Genomic DNA, 16613 nt, shown 5'->3' with positions numbered 1-16613 from the left:
TTGACCTGGGATAAGAGACTCTGAACCAGAACCCTCTAGGTCAGCTACTCCCAGATTTCTGACCCTGAGAAAATCTGAGATAACAAATGTTTGGTTAAAAAAAAAAAGGATACAATTTCAAAACACTATCTTTCTTACACACATTGAAATGAGTAAAGTAGCCTCAACAGTTGTACCTACAAAGAGATATTAGCTTAAAGGTCTAAATTGGCAACTCTCCCTCCTCCATGTATAGGCTATGATACAATATTGCTTTCAAAACCCATCTAAGAAAAAAAGAAAATACAACTGGTGATTATGAACATCAATTTCTGGATCAAATGAAAGCAATTTTTCTATAAGATTACAGAATAGGGATCTTCTTGGTGCTTCTATTACTGCCACCTAAATTAGAGATTACTCTATCACAGTATTATATTTTGTATTTTATTGGGTGTTTGAATGACACCACATGCATATATTCACATCAAGTCTTCTCTCACAAGATGAAATATACTAAGTCTGAGTTAACAAGTGTATTCTTTTAAAATATGGACATATTATTTGTACAAATTCACAAAAGTGGGGAAGATGAGAAGATATAGCTATTCCAGTATCACCCAACACAGATGTTTTGAAATCAATGTATTCACTCTTGTATCTGCTTCTGAAGCTCTGTCCAAAGACAGCATCAGAATTTGACACTTCAGCAATCTGGCCCCAGTGTCTTTCTCATTCTGAATCCTCTGCAGTGCCCAAGAAGAAAGGGTCTTGCACGCAATAAGCATTCTGGTACTAGTTTAACTAGAAAAAAGTTACAGAAGTTACTCTTTTTTCCATTTAAAATTCTCATAGTTGTACAGAACTCCCTTCTCAAAATGGACTACCCCATAACATTCATCATTTCCTTATGTACTTTTAAAAGCCGAAAAGATGACTATCATTTTTGCTATAATCAGGCTAAATTTTGTACCGTGTTAAATTTCAACCTGCCAGTTGTAATGATTCTTCACAAATCCTTAGAGTTACACTAGCAGTCAATAATTAATTACTGTGTCTGGAATTTAAAACAAACTATGACTACCTTGAAAATAGTACTCTGTTAGTACAAACTCATAATGCAGAGCCCAATAAATAATACTTTAAGATGTGGGGTAAGACTGAGCATAACAATCCAACAAATCCAACAAAACCCCAAATGTTCTTCCTTTATATTATCATTATATATTCAATACACTCACATATTAAATAGCATATTAATATATAATTATGTTATTTACTTTCCTTTTCCTCTCAAGCTCCTGCACACCAGATAGCACTATGAAAACCAGTAACAGATTCTTCTTAATCTTTTTTCATTACCCCTGTTTAACGTAAGAGTTTGTCTTCATCTCTTTGCAATGGCTAGCCAGTAAAGGAAGAGACTGACTCCTCATCTTCACTTAACTTTACATATTTAAAATACAGACAAGGGCAAATGAAGACCATTAAATACAACTAAGTTTGATCCCCCGCCCCCTGCAATGCTTCGTAACCCTAAAGGTTGGAGTTGATAAAGTCACATAAGACCAGATAAGGTCACTTAAGACAAAGCGTAACAAACCTACTACATCAGGAGTTGCTTATGGCCCCTCTTCTAAAGATACTTGACTATGTCATCAACAGAACTAAAAGACAAACCAAATATTATAATTTTTCCATTACTAAAGTTTTATGGCACTTAAGATCTTCCATAAAACACATCTTTAGAAGAGAGATGCCCAAGGCTTCAGCCTGAGAGAACCTGAGAATCATATGATACTTCCTTAGCCTCAATTATGAAAAAACTGCTCACCCTGGTGGTTCAGAAAAGCACTAGATATAATGACTCAACTATTTAGTTCCATATATGTAACTTTTAAATAATCACTGTCTTGAATCTTTAATGTACTCCTTTATAAATCTCATGTTTGAAGACTTTTAGGAGAAAAACATTCTTTCTTCAATGCACTGCAGACTGGCCTTTAAGGAATCCTGTCATTTACTAACTCATTCTACCTGGGGAAGGGTGTATCTTTTTCATAGGAAGATTTTCTGTCACAATAAACTACCACCTTGAAGTCTGTGAGAATCCAATAGTACCAAAACTAACTTAGTGGTTTAAAAAAGAAAAAACAGTATGTTCCATTCTCTCTAAAGAGAAAAAAACTGACACACTTATGCTGTTGGTAGAAAGACCACTAAGCACTAATTTAGAGTAACATTACAGTTCTTAAAAGCAAATAAGCAAAAATAAAACACTGACCAATATGTTTCCCTTTACTTTGAAAAGTTAATAAATTCTTACGGGTGGTAGATTTATTTTTCAGAAGGTAGGAAAAGACATTTGCTTACTAAAAATTACACCATTCTTTGAGCAAAATAAATGCTATGAAGATTGTTTGGACCTATCTTGACTTTCAAATGGTTACAAATGACAATCTTTTTGCCTCAAAAATGTGGACGATATCATATTAAGAGATGTTTCTTTATAGGAAGTAGAACAACATATATTCATAAAAGTACTGATTTCCTCTGCATTCCAAAACGTCCTTCAGAAAGGCTATCTGTTCAAAGCATGTTCTGGAATGCTCATGGACACTGTTTTTCCCCCCAGTAAATAAAAGCACTAGGCCTAAACTCCACAGACTGGTCCACCTAGCCCTATCTTACACAGATCTCATTAAAAGACTCTGTACTTTGGTTCTGTTCTTTTAGGTGACAGAAGTAATTCCTGCTTACTTACTTTTAAGATCCAAGAATTTTTAAAAACCACATAAAATCTTTCACACTTCTTAGAAATGGCTGCTATAAAACTCAAGGTGCTAAGCTATTACCTTGTATCAAGTACAGCTACTTCTGAATTAGGCTGACACTGGCTTTAAAAACACAAATCTTGTGGTTTTCCATCTGTGGTTAAGTCTGTTATAGTTCTGTCTTGGTAACCTGTCCCGCACTCTGCCACGATCTACTTTACCGATCCCTGCCCTGAAAATGGAGTCTTTCATTTAGCCCCTTTTATCCTAATCAAAGAAAGGGGCAGAAGATGCACCACTCCAGCTTCTTGCAGATATATTAAGAATGAGATCATTCTTTATACTTGAAGAATGATGTTACATAGTAAGCAAAATAAAGGCGACGCTTCTTGCTCGCTAATCTTTACTTCCCACAACACAAAACCTGTGCAGTTCGTTACCTAAAAAATCTGAAGGTCCCTGACAATAGATTTCCGCCAGTAACTGCCATAAAAATATCAGCTCTAAGGCACAGGGAGGAAACACTTTATGTAGTTTGCAAGAAATAACCCTGCACTCCTCTAGCTTACTATGGGGTTTGGTATGTGCCAGGGCCTGTGTGCCTTTGAGGAAAAGTGGCCTGGCCCTAAAACAAGCCCCAGGCGGCTCTTGAGCCGGATCAAGACCCTCCCGAGCAACGTGTGCACCCAACCCTGCGTCTTTCATTTCAGACACACCCCCCTCCACCCCGTGTTTCACAGGAGGTGTGGGCGCTCAACTCCTTCACTGTGGATAGGGGGGACGGGAGGGGAGGCGGGCCGAGGCCTGACACCCATTTTGGAGGACTGGGAGCTGGGCTCTTGGGGCTGTGCGATTTGAATTGCGGGAGCGAAGGACGCATCCGCGGGTGGGGGGGAAGAAAGAGGCGGGAGGGTGCGGGGGGGTCCTCTGGTATTCCGGGGCGTGAGAGGAAGGCGGCGGGAAAGACTCCGGAGAGTGAGGTTTATCAGCGTGAGGTTTTCTTTTTGTTATTTGCTGAGGGACGGCGGGTGTGATGGGGGAGTCACCCTCAGGACCGAGTCGACAAGGGGGTCGCGCTCCCTTCCCGGTCGGTGGGGGGGGTCACTGAGGACTTGGCAGAGGCCTCCCTCCTGCGTGAAGACGGTGACTAGGAGGCGAGACGGGCTGAGCGCGCCGGGGCGCCGATTGCTGCCCCTCAAGCTCCGTGAGCGAGGCGTGGGACCGGGTGGGAGGGGATGGAGGAGGCCCCCGGCCCGGGAGGCGGGAAAGGCCCCAGAGCTCCGGGACGGGCGGCGGCTCCGGAGCCCCGGCTGGCGGCGGCGCGGGCCTGGCGAACCCCGAGCTGGCCCGCGCCCTGTGGGCCGCGTGCGCCCCCCACTCACTCCCCACTCTCCGTGGCCGCCCCCTCCCCCCCGCGGCTCCTCTCACCTGCACATGATCCGCCATTTTGCTCCATTCATGCTCCTCTCCGGCCCCCCCTCCCCCCCAGCGCGCACCTCGGCCGGGGCCGCTGCCGCCGCCGCCGCCGTCGCCGCTGCGCCTGCGCGCTGGGGGCCCGTCGCGCTACGCTCACGGCGTAGCGCCGCTCGGCTGCGCAGGCCTCGGCGGCCCGGGCCGCGGTTGGAGAATGCGCAGCACTGCTGGGACGGCGTAGAGGCGCGGGCAACGTCAGCGGCCCGGGGACGCCGGGTGGGAGGAAGGAGCGGGCCGGGGGAGCGCGGAGGAGGGGCAGCTGGGGGAACAAAGCTTTGTTTACATGGTTTTTAAAGGGGCCGCGCTCGCTCCGGCGGGTGGGCGCTGCCGTGGGAGTTGGCGCTGCTTTCGTGTGGTCTGCGTGGTGTGGGCTTTTGGATGGGGTCGGGGTTTGTCCCCGCTCGGAACCCCTGCACCCTGTGGCTTCCTCTCTTCCCAAGTGTCTTCCCCTTGACTCGCCCCTGGACCCCCTCCCCCACGATGCCGTGCAGCTCTGTTGATACCAGATGCGGGAGGGGTCTTCCTAGGCGTCCGCCGCCGTTGACCCCCGTCCCCCACCTAGGATGCCTGCAGCATTCTTTACTTTCCACGGTCCTGTTCTCGGCGGGGACAAAATCTGTGTGTGTGTCTTCCTAGCTTTCCGGACCTGGACCATTGCCGTCTGATAGGAGGTTTCACCAGCAACCCCAATAGTTACCTCTTTAATTTCATTTTTGTCCTTTTCTCCTGGATAAACATTGATGGAAATAGCCGCCAAATAGTAGTGATGATCAAAATGCACGGAAGACACAGTCGTATCTTTTCAAAGAGATTGGTATCTTAACCTGTACTCTAGGCTGTCTCCTGAGAGGGGTTAGATGCTGGGAGAGTTGGTGGTGCCCGTGGCTGGGACCCCTGGGCGCAAGCTGAGTGGGAAAGCCATTCTTCTAGGTCACATGAGGTCAGTCCTTGCATGTTGAGGCTATTTCCAATCTTTCCAATAGGAATTATCTTTATTAGATAATGCTGATTCCTGTTTTCCATTGGACTCTCCCCTGGCTTCCATTCAAGCCTCCAGTCTAGGTCTTAGCTGGATTCTGAGAGCATTGTTTGATGTTTGTATTTATTGGGGATGGTGTTACAAGGGGTGATGCAAAGGGTAGTGAATTAATGACACACTCTTTCTGTTGTGAATACAGTGGACGCGCACTCTGTTCATTTTAACCTCCATACTCCTAATGTGTCTTCCTGGTTTGCAGCAATAGGACACCTAAAAACTACATTACCCAGATTTCCTTGGACCTAGGGTTCTGTTTGCAAAGGCTGTGCCAATTAGATTGACTCAGAGGAGATTTAGGAGGTAGAAATGAGATAGAGCTTTTGACTATTCCTTCTGAGCAGCTTAGCTAGACTTTGATATGTCAGATTGGTTTTGTTTTGTTGTTTTTCTGCAGTAAGCTTCCAATGTCGAAGCAATAGCTCTGAGAGCGTAAAGAGGCAGGGTTATGAGGTCCAGGGCTTCCAGAGCTTGCATTGTGCAGTGGTGTATTTATTCTTTTTTTTTTGTAGAGACAGAGTCTTACTGTACCGCCCTCGGTAGAGTGCTGTGGCGTCACACGGCTCACAGCAACCTCTAACTCTTGGGCTTAAGCGATTCTCTTGCCTCAGCCTCCCGAGCAGCTGGGACTACAGGCGCCCGCCACAACGCCCGGCTATTTTTCTGTTGCAGTTTGGCCGGGGCTGGGTCCGAACCCGCCACCCTCGGCATATGGGGCCGGCGCCCTACTCACTGAGCCACAGGAGCCGCCCGGTGTATTTATTCTTAAAATCACAATTACAGTGGCAGTCTTTGGATTCAGTACTTCACCGGGTAGAGGTAATAGCTTCCCCCTGGGCTAGGCCTGAATCTGTCTCCCCTGCTGCCTCATCCCCCACTTGTTTCTTTTGTCACCCACTTCTCACATCTTAACAGTCCCTGTATCCAATCCACCTGCAAGTTCTGTTCAGTCTCTGTATAGACCCAAATATGGCCACTCTGTTTATCTCTACTGCTAACACTCTGGTTTAAGGCACCATTACATTTCTCCTGTGCTCTGGTAATGGATTCTGAACTAGTTTCCTTGAATCCTGTCTTGCCTCTTGATAATCCATTTCCCACAGAGCTTCAGGACATTCCTTTAAAAATCATAGTTCAGGGCGGCGCCTGTGGCTCAGTGAGCAGGGCGCTGGTCCCATATACTGAGGGTGGCGGGTTCAAACCCAGCCCCGGCCGAACTGCAATAAAAAAAAAATAGCCAGGTGTTGTGGCGGGCGCCTGTAGTCCCAGCTACTTGGGAGGCTGAGGCAGGAGAATCGCCTAAGCCCAGGAGTTGGAGGTTGCTGTGAGCTGTGTGACGCCACGGCACTCTACCGAGGGCAATAAAGTGAAACTCTGTCTCTACAAAAAAAAAAAAAAATTATAGTTCAGATGATTTACATACCTATGTAAAATTCGTAAGTGGCCTCCCATTGCACTGAGAATCCAAATATTTGCAGTGTCCCAAGAGGTCAAATGAGATGATCTTATCTCTACCCTGCCCCCCTTGTTCACAGCGTGCTGGTCCTTCCTGCTTTCTTGTAGTTCCTCATATCCAAGGTGCTTCTGCCTCAGGGCCTGTACACTTGCAGTAACTGCTGCCTGGAATCTTTACCTGCTCAGATCTTTAAATGGCTGGTTTCCTCTATCACTTACTTCTCTGCTTAGTTGTCACTGCCTCCCTGGTGAGGCTTTTCACCACCAGGTGGAAAGTTGTCCCCTGACTTGAATGAATTAACTTTATATCCCAGTCTCATTCTAGGGTGTGTGTGTGGGTCATATGAGAACCCAAAGCGTTTTAGTGTTGTATCAGTGTTAAGTAATATAATCATTACATTGTGTCATGTTATGTTACAGGCTCCTCTTCTTATAGGGTTTCCAGAACTGGGTTCTTTCTTTTCTTAGCATTGAAAAAGTGATATACTTAATGGAGAAGGTGGAAGTGGATGGTGGTGATACAAATGAAACCCAAGAGATTGGAATTGTTTTCCTTCCCCTCAAGCCAGAAACTACTCAGGGTTGGAGAATCAAGGATGGATCTTTCAGAAACAACTCACTTATTTCTTTGTTCAGTCCTTCTTCTGAGGCCCACATCACCTCTCTGCCCATCTTGTATCTGTTTTTCCTAATGTATGTTCACAGCGACTTCTTGGGCAGCTGTTCTCACCTACACAGAATTTGGGGCTACCTACTTTGCAAGCATTCCCAAAGAGTCAGACGCAGTCTCTCCTGCTTCTCTTTTGTGGCTTACAAACACAGCTCACAGCCCATTTGTGTTAGGATTTTGTTGCTAAACATCAAAGAAGAATAGTAACAAAAGGTTGCAAAGTTCTTGGAGCTGTGGTCTGAGATTCCTCTGACTCTTGCTGAGAGAAACCATTGTCAAGGAAAGGGTCCTGGTGCCTTATATTGAGGCAGAGGTGCGAGTTGGGGGTCCCGTTTTCTTTGCAGTGAAAGCAAAGAGAAGCCAAGAGGCATTCCCAGTATAAACCACCAGGATCCTTTTCAGTGCTTTCTCCATCCATCATTGGTGTCTGGGGAGCCTAAGGACCTCAAATTCTCTGCTCCTGCGCTGTGCCATGGGCTCCTCACAGGGCTCCCGTATGGCTAGGCAGCTGGTACTGGGGATAGTGCTTTCCTCTCAGGGTCCTCACAAATCCTACTAGAGCAAGTTGAAGGGCCTTAAAGGACTCAAGAGTGTTACTCTTGTTAGACTCTTGCTATCCTATCTTCTGTAGACAATGGCTACAGGAGGAGAACTTCTCCAGCTTTCACTGGCAAGGGATGAGATGGAGGTGTCTACATTGCCTGGGGTTCAAGCCTCCAGGTTTAAGCAGTTTTCAAGTAATCTGGTAAGCTTGGGTGCCCCCCTGTGGTTTATAGTGGAATGTGCCCAGTTTGCCTTCAGGGAAGACGGTGGGAGCGGTGGTGGGAACATCCTTTATGGTCTTGGCCTCAAAGTGCCGTCTGGCCCACCTAGCTGCCATGCCAGCATCTCAGGGCTCACTCCAGACCTACTTTATTGGAATCTGCCTTTAGGCTGCACATTATAGTTTGAAAGGCACTGCTCTGGCAGCCCCCAAGATGATCCTAACAGCGCTTCTCTTCATATTCTACAAGCCTAAAGACCATGCAGCTTCACGCACAGCTGGCTCTCCTTAGGGACTAGAGAGACAACATGGGCCACATCCCGTTTCTGTACCCCATGCCACTTAACAAGGTGTGCTTTTCCCACAACAACATTCTCGGCATTCCCTCGAGCTTTGGATCAACCTGTTCAAAGCCAGGCAGCAGGGCTGAGGGCGGTGAGGTTGAAGTGACTCAGCTGTCTCCTCCCAGGACTCCTAACATTAATTTTTTTTAAGTTGTTTTGGTCCAACTGGCATGTACCACAGATAGCCTGAGCTCTGCACAGCTCTGCTCTCCCCACCAGGGCAACTGAACCCCTGTGGTAGAGGAAGCGGGCCTTTTTATATAAGCATCCATTATGGGATTAACCCCAAGAGTGTTAGTCTAATTCTCATTTTCCCCTAATATTTCTAGACTGCCTCCATCTAGTTGGCCACTCTAAGCCATCTGGCTCTAAGTTAAATCTCTCTAAGAAGCTTGGATTTCCCACAAACGATGTATCTTGCATGGAGTCTGGATTCCACTAAGGGCCCCAGCAAAGTGTTTAATTAAAGATTAGGAGCCCTAGGCTTTTCTTCCTCTCTGCCCCCCACTAGCTCTGCACCCACAGACAAGTTGCAGACAGGTGTGTTCATACCTGCTCTGCCTTTGCCAAGGAATAGCATGGCTGGTGAACGTGTGTGCTTGGAAACTTAAGGTAGCCATGAAGCATTTAAAAAATATATTAAATATAAATTAATCTTAAATATAAATTACATAAAAATACATACAAAATTTATTAAAGTGATTGCTATTGTAATCACTTAAGGTAATCTCCAGGTGAAACCCAAGTGGCTTTGTAATGGTCAGGAAGGCTGGAAAGAGGGCAAAACCTAACAATTTAGCTGTTTGGGGGGAGTAAATTCCTTCTCCAGAAGGGATATTCATGTTTCTAAAATCTTCACCGGGCGGTGTAAGTGTATGTTGTCAGCAGGCAAGGAGTGTTTCAGTTAGTGAAACAATTGCATCCGTGTATCTGTGTGTATGTGAGAGAGAAAGAGAGAATGCGAGTGGTATTGGGTAGCGTGCCCTTGTGGGCAGTCTTGTGTGTCTGCGTTCAGTTCTGTGTGCAATTCAGCTATTAGAGCTGAGAAACCTGGGTTCCAATTTGGTGGCCTTGAACAGGTCCCTCAGACAGACCTTTCTGAGCCTCTGTTTCCTCATTTTGAACTTCAGTGGGTTGGGTTGGTTGTCTTCCAGCTGTCTTTCTCAGCAGCCAGCCTAGGGGATAGGGAGGAGACCTCTGCTAGTGGTTTTACTGTCAAATTTGGTTTCTGGGTCTCTTTATTCCTGCAGGGTAGCCACTCTTTGCTGGTGCCTGTGCCAGCTTCTGCCCCTCAGTTGCTCACTGAAGAGGTGGCTTTTGACTTTCTGGAAATTGTCTCTAACTCACTGGAAATGCAGGAAGCTTGAGCATGAAACTCACTCAGCAAGAAAAAAAACACACACACACACACACGAGAAACCACAGGGCCTATATCGGCCTGTCGTCATCAAGCAGACTAGAATACTGCAGAAACTCTAGGCAGAGAGGAAATGAACTTGAGAGAAGGGGGAACACACAGCTGAGAAGAGAAAGGAGAGAAAGGGCAGAAGTGGAAGGAGAGGGCTGAAGCCGGGGCAGCGAGATGGTCAGAGGATGGGCGACGTGGCCGTGAAGCAGGGCTGCCTGTATCTCCAGCAGCAGCAGACGTTTGGAAAGGTGGGAGAAGGGCGAGGCTGGGGCTGCTGGAAACCCCTGGGGTCGAGAGGGAGGTCTGTGTTCCAAAACCTTTGTAGAATCCACTAAGTTAGACCTAGTGTTCAACCTCAGGAAAGGTCTTTCCTTACCAAATGTTGCTTCCCAAACCAGGCCCAAACTAGGCCCCAAACTCTCCTCTTCACTGTTTGCCCTGGCGGTTGGGGGAGGGTACTGACTTAATCTCTGGTCTCTTGGCTCTTTTGCTCTGTGTTGACCTCTCATGGGGACAGCTTGGAAGGGAATGGAAGGAAAAGCTGGGAGGCACAAGTTGGGATGACAGTGGAGGTTCCTCTCCCCTTTCCCCCCGCTGCGGAGCATGTTTGGTTGGTGTGAAGGTGGGCTGGGGCCTCCGGGAGCCGGGGCCCCTGCATGTCCATCTTCCTCCTTCCCTGCCCTCCATGAATGACCCTCAGCTGACCAACACTGGGGGGCACCTATCTCCCCACCATGGCCCACCCTGTCAAGCAGTGAGGCAGAAAAGGTTCAGCAGGGTGGAGAGAGGCTCCTGGAGGCAGGGCCTCCTCCAGGACTTCACACAGACTGAGAGTGAGGTCTCCCGTCTGGGCCCCGTGCTGCCCTGCTACCTCCTTTGGGCTTTGGTGACTCACCTGCTTTTCTCCCCTACACTGGATCTGCTGGGGTTGGGCCCCTGTGGCCTTCTTGCAGCCTGCACCTGTGGGGCTCACGGCTGTGCTGCCTTGTGCCTTTAGCAATCTCTCTGCTCTTGCTTGCAGACCTCTTCTGAGTTGTTTGCAGCTGATCTCCAGTTTTTATTTCCTGCATTCCCTATCATCCTCTCTTCCTCCCAGGGTCTCCTGTGATTTTTACCTTTCTCCTTACCTTTGGGTGGCTGCCCTGTTCTTCTCCCCTGGCTCCTTTGTTCACTCTCTCCCTCTCTGTGGTCTCTCTCCTGGGCCTGCCACCCACACATTTGGGCTCAGAAATGGCGCCGGTTCGGAGCTGTGCTATATGGACAGTCAGGCTGTGCCCTGGCCCGGCTGGAGCTCCAGGAGAGCCCAGAGAAGCCACGCCGGGGAGAGGCTGCCCGGAGGGTTATTCGCCTCAGCGACTGCCTGCGGGTGGCTGAGGCCAGTGGGGAGGCCAGCAGCCCCCGGGACACCAGTGCCTTCATCCTGGAGACCAAGGAACGCCTGTACCTCCTGGCAGCCCCCTCTGCAGAGCGCGGTGACTGGATGCAGGCCATCTGCCTGCTGGCTTTCCCTGTGAGTTGTCCAGGGCTGCAGAAAGGCAAGGGGGCATGCAGGGTGGGGCACTAGATGCTTCCTGTGGGCAGGAGTTAGGAGACTCGAGGTCAGGATGCAGGGTGCTTCCTTGATGTGGGGACACCAAGCCAGCCTTACAGACAGGGCAGGCGGGTGGGGTGGGCACTGAGCAAAAGCCTGGGGCTGGGATAGGTCTTAGGATTGGGGATCATGGTGAGACCTGGGGCTTCTTCTCCAGGGGCAGAGGAAGGAGCTGTCAGGGCCCGAGGGGAGGAGCAACCAGCCTTGCATGGAGGAGAATGAACTGTATAGCAGCACAGCCTCAGGTGAGGGACAGGGGCTGCCCTGGCTCCCTGGGTGCTGACTTCAGGGTGTGGCTGGGAGGAGGTGTGGGCCAGCGTTCAGTCCTGGGGCTTCCTGCCTGTGGTTGCCCCTAGCTGGGGCCATCCCCTGCTCAGCCTCTCCCCCTAACTTCCGGGTGTGGCCCAAGGTGGAGGAGCCTGGCCTGCCTTGCGTGTCACCTTTGGTTCACCCCTTGTTTCCCAGGCCCTGCTGCTAGGGTAGGTGAGGGTGCTGTTTTTGAGGCACTGCTGGATAGAGAGAAACTCTCCTTAGTCTTCCACCTAAACTCAACCCCCGGGGGACACCAGTTGATATGTGGAAGGGAGGGACAGGCTTTACCCACAGCTGTGGCAGGAGGAACTGTGGAGGCGGCTGCTGTGAGGTGAGAGGTAGGGTGAAGACGGGCTGTGGCTGTGGCCACAATAGCAGGAAGGACGTGGGCATGGTGTCTACTAGGGTAGGAGGTGGAGGTAGTTGGCATTTCGGGGAGTGTGACCCAGCACGGAGCAGCTCGGCCTTCAGGATTCAGGTTGGAGGTCGTGAGTACATGGATAATACTTCTTTTTTTTTTTTTGTAGAGACAAGAGTTTCACTTTATTGCCCTCGGTAGAGTGCCGTGGCATCACACAGCTCACAGCAACCTCCAACTCCTGGGCTTAGGCGATTCTCCTGCCTCAGCCTCCCGAGTAGCGGATAATACTTTTTTTTTTTTTGTAGAGACAGAGTCTCACTTTATGGCCCTTGGTAGAGTGCCGTGGCCTCACACAGCTCACAGCAACCTCCAATTCCTGGGCTTAAGCAATTCTCTTGCCTCAGCCTCCCAAGTAGCTGGGACTACAGGCGCCCGCCACAACGCCCGGCTATTTTTTGGTTGCAGTTTGGCCGGGGCCGGGTTTGAACCCGCCACCCTGGGTATATGGGACCGGCGCCTTACCGACTGAGCCACAGGCGCCACCCGATAATACTTCTTTTAGAAATCCTCTAGCACGCTCATTGAGAACCAGTGTTGTGGTGAGAGGCACACCAGCTGCTTCCCATTAACTGCCTTCTCTCTCCTCTCCTCCCCAGTGGTCCCCTGTAAGGAATTTGCCGTTCTCATAAGACCTACAAAAGCCAGTGAGAGGTGCCGCCTCCGGGGATCCTACACCCTGCGTGCAGGGGAGAGCGCCCTGGAACTGTGGGGTGGCCCTGAGCCCAGCTCCCCGCTGTTTGAATGGCCCTACAGGTTCCTGAGACGGTTTGGGCGGGACAAGGTGAGGGCTGCTGTGCGGGGCAGGAAAGAAAGGATGAGTTTTGAACCAAGAGGGGGTCAGGGAGCAGGAAGAGAGAAAGGAAGGAGGGGGCAGGGAGGAGGGAAAGGCAGAGATAAAAGACCAGCAGGGAGAGACAGTTAGGGGGAGAGAAGCCTGGGAGAGGCATGGGTGTGAGGAGGGGAGAGTGATGAGGAGGTGGAGGTGGGAAGAGAAGGAAGGAGAGGTGGAGAGGTTAGACGGGGAGTGGTGGCTGACTTTTGTGCCAGGCTGTGAACATTCATGAGTGGAAGGGAGCATGAAGGGTGGGGAGAGAAGGGAGTCCTTTCAAGTCTTTTCCATGGATGGAGAAGTCTTGACAGTTTCTGGTGCAGGGCAGCTGCAGGCCCAGGGCCTGTGGTTGACAGTGGGGCCCAAGAAAGCAGCCCCGCCCTGTGGCCCTACCAGTAACCTCCTTTCCTCTGACTTAGGTGACCTTTTCCTTCGAGGCAGGCCGACGCTGCGTCTCTGGAGAGGGCAACTTTGAGTTTGAAACCCAGCATGGCAATGAGATCTTCTTGGCCCTGGAAGAGGCCATCTCTGCCCAGAAGAATGCTCCCCCTCCTGGGCCCCAACCTCAGCCTGCCACGATACCTACTGTGCTGCCCCGGCCCCATGACTCGCTGCCGCCACCTTCACCCACTCTGGTGCCTGCCCCGTGGCCTCCAGGCCCAGAGGGGGAGTACGCGGTGCCCTTTGATGCAGTGGCCCGGTCTTTGGGGAAGAGCTTCAATTGCATGCTGTCAGGCCCTCCCCAGATCCCGGCTGACCCTCTGTATGACAGTATTGAGGAGACCCTATGCCCTCAAGCTGACCACATATATGATGAGCCAGAGGGTGTGGCCACTCTGACCCTATATGACAGCCCACAAGCACCCCGACCTGAGGCACGGAGGAGGCAGGCCAAAGCTGAAGGAGACCCTAGTGGCCTCCAGCATGTCCACCCAGCTAGGCAGGATCTCTCTGCCTCTGGCTGGCAGCCAGGAACTGAGTATGACAATGTTGTACTTAAGAAAAGCCCAAAGTGACAGAAATGCAGGCCACATTGAAGTGCACATCGAGGGGAGGGGACAGCCACCTCCCCTTCAGTCTTCTGTTGGTGACTTCTCTTGGTTACTACATCAGAAGAACCTCCTCTTCTTCTCCTGAAGCCCTAGTCTGGGCCTGCTGGAGTGTGGTGTGGTCTGACGGATGGTCCCTCCCCAGGCCTGCTGGGTGAGTCACCCACCACCCAAAGCAGGAAGAATGCCCTGGAGAGACCCACCCTCCTCCTACTCCTTTTCCACTTCCTTCTCTTTCTTCCCCCGGGCTTAGAGGGAACCTTAGGGGCATTTAGGGCAGAGGACAAGAGGATGTCAGCAAATCTCACTGGTTCCTAGGCTCACGCAGGCCTCCTGCCTGCTATGGCCCTTGTTACGGGTCTAACCTGGCTCCAGGTACTCAGGACATGGCTGTAGGTTTCTGCAGGTTTCAGATTTCTTTTTGACATTAAAGCATTTCTGACACATTTTTTGTGTGGCCTGAGCCCTGTGAGGGTAGGGATGGGACAGCTATAGCCTGCTGGGGTGAAGACTCCAAGACACCCACCCTTGTCATTTCCTCCCTGGGCCTGCCCTAGGTCCCAAGTATCTGGTCACAGAGATGAGGCCCATGGAAGTCTGGCTGCTCTGGGAAAGGTATTCACATGTATCTATCCTTTACTAGGATAAGGTCAACACCAGAAAAAATGGTGGGGTAGTGGGGAAAAGCTGGATTGCACAGAAGAACTGGGATTTATTGGTACTCTGTGCAGTAGGAATGAGACTCACCTGCTGGGTGGCCCTGAGCCAGCCCTTTCCTCCCCAGAGATTTCCCTTCTTTGTTAAAGCAGGGGATTGCACCATGTGGGTACTGAGAACCCTTCAAGCTCTAATTCTCTACTGGCCCTAGGTACCCCCGGGTCCTGGCAGGCTGGGTCCCCACAGGTTAGGCTCTGTGCCCTGTGCTCTTTTTGCATCGATACGTGCTTTCCGGAAAGGGCATGCCCAGAAACTTCTGCTGTCAGCCCACCAGCTATGAGGCTATAGGCTGCTCAGAGCCCAGAGAGGATGAGGCAAGGCACAGGGGTCTGTCACAAGAGGGGATATGAGTGCCATGAGAGGCCAAATAGGGCTGTGAGCTTTAGAGAACAATTTGTCGGGAGCCCAAGACAGGCTTTACATTGAAGATGGCATTTAAGGTGGACCTTTATGGGTAGGAAGGAAATTGATGAAGATTAAGGGGGTCCTAGATAGAAGTAAGAAATAGAAACTGTGGAGGAGACACAAATATGTTCGGGATGGAGTTCTGTGCTCAGAGTGGAGGGAACGTGCAGCAGCCTCCTTGAGAAGGCACATTCTGACCATGTGCCTAATTAGAGGGGAAGGAGGAACAGCGGTGGCCTTTGCACAGGAAGTCCCTTAAGAGCTGAGCAGTAGCAACCCCAATAGCCTTGGGGAAGACAGACTTGGGGTAGGATGGGGTGGTTGGGGCTGAATTGAAAGGGGGAAATTCAGAAAAGACGGATCAGAAGATGTTATGGAGTAGCACCTGCAGTGGAGTCACCGGATGTGGAATGCAGAAGAGGGTTTCTAGAAACTCAGGTTTTGAGAACAAGATGAATCTTGGTTTCTGGTGTGACAAGGTGAGGATGGCTGGGATCTATCTGGCCAGGGGAGGGCAGAAGCTGGACAGAGGAGCCAGCGCATAGGTGGGAATGAAGTATAGAGGTCGGGGTTAATGCCAGCCTCTCAGGTGTGCTGTGACCTAAGTTTTGTTTCACACTGTAGCTTTGCCCCTTATGAAAGGAATTTGAGCAATGGTGAGCAAGCCAGAGGGAGAGAGTGCAGAGGGACCTTCTGCTCTGCCTCTTGTGTCGGTGCCAAAAGGCTGCCCCGCTAGCACTGTCTGTTCCCAGGACCCCCCAAGGCAGGAAAGCCTAATGCCTCCAAGAATTGTGTTATTTACCCTCTTCAGGCCAGGGGTGGAAGCTGGGGACTCTCTTCACAGTAAGATGCCACATTTCCGTTTTCCTCAGGTGGTGCTTGAGGTGGCCATCCTGGCTCAGCCCAGTAGGGGGCAGTGTTAGCCTGTGCAAAGGGCCACTGGGGGCTTAGCCTGAAGAAAGGAAGGAATTTACTACTGAAGGGCTTGGGGATAATTTTTGAGGAATCTGCATATCAGAGCCTGTTCCTTCAGTCCCTCTGAATCCCACTTCCAGGGCGTGGACCTGCCTTCATGAGATGCGGGTCCTAAGCTGGACATGGCCCCCTTTCATCCCCGCTGCACCTTCCAGGGCAAGGACCCTGTATTCTTCCATTCTGATATTGGCATTGCCTCCCAAGAGGAAGTGGCAGATTGGCCCTCAGGGAAAGGCGGGGTGAGGACTGGTGGGGCAGGAGAAGTAGGGTGTTTGGGGAAGTTGCAGGGGTAATGAAAGTTCTTGAGATAGTTGTTGAGGCCATCTGACCATGCCATTAGGGTCCTCCTCAGAGGATGTGAGCTGGCAGGTGAATCAGCCTGCAGAGCATTGTGTCAGCACCATCGCAGCTG

General features: G+C 50.2%; 2 protein-coding genes across 4 annotated transcripts in view; one reads left to right on the top strand and one right to left on the bottom strand.

The window, feature by feature from the left end:
• The window catches only part of XPO7 (exportin 7), a 93958-nt gene extending 89656 nt beyond the window's left edge, over positions 1 to 4302 (bottom strand). For both annotated transcript variants that reach the window (XM_053578275.1, XM_053578277.1), the window contains exon 1: positions 4182 to 4302. In XM_053578275.1, coding sequence (XP_053434250.1) covers positions 4182 to 4199 — 18 coding nt within the window. In that variant the 5' untranslated portion in view covers positions 4200 to 4302. The remainder of the gene's footprint in view (positions 1 to 4181) is intronic.
• DOK2 (docking protein 2) lies at positions 4195 to 14544 on the top strand. 2 transcript variants are annotated; one of them, XM_053578278.1, is made up of 6 exons: positions 4195 to 4442; positions 8019 to 8132; positions 11131 to 11412; positions 11651 to 11738; positions 12823 to 13007; positions 13475 to 14544. In XM_053578278.1, exons 1-6 carry the CDS (start codon positions 4212 to 4214, stop codon positions 14069 to 14071), a joined length of 1497 nt encoding a protein of 498 aa, XP_053434253.1. In that variant the 5' UTR covers positions 4195 to 4211; the 3' UTR covers positions 14072 to 14544. The 2 variants fall into 2 exon arrangements, with proteins under 2 accessions (XP_053434253.1, XP_053434254.1); XM_053578279.1 differs by lacking the exon at positions 4195 to 4442 and adding an exon at positions 9745 to 10150 and having other exon boundaries at positions 8034 to 8132.
• The last annotated feature ends 2069 nt before the right edge of the window (positions 14545 to 16613 follow it).

The sequence above is a fragment of the Nycticebus coucang genome, chromosome 24, assembly GCF_027406575.1.
Source record: "Nycticebus coucang isolate mNycCou1 chromosome 24, mNycCou1.pri, whole genome shotgun sequence".
NCBI lineage: Eukaryota > Metazoa > Chordata > Mammalia > Primates > Lorisidae > Nycticebus > Nycticebus coucang.
The sequence above is the reverse complement of the archived record's forward strand: the minus strand, read 5'-3'. Positions and strand labels throughout refer to the sequence as shown.

Coding starts and splice junctions, on each gene's coding strand:
- DOK2 (XM_053578278.1), top strand. CDS start 4,212: ATGCTCCTCTCCGGCCCCCCCTCCCCCCCAGCGCGCACCTCGGCCGGG. Junction 11,413..11,650: donor TCTGCCTGCTGGCTTTCCCT/GTGAGTTGTCCA, acceptor CTTCTTCTCCAG/GGGCAGAGGAAGGAGCTGTC. Junction 13,008..13,474: donor GACGGTTTGGGCGGGACAAG/GTGAGGGCTGCT, acceptor CCTCTGACTTAG/GTGACCTTTTCCTTCGAGGC.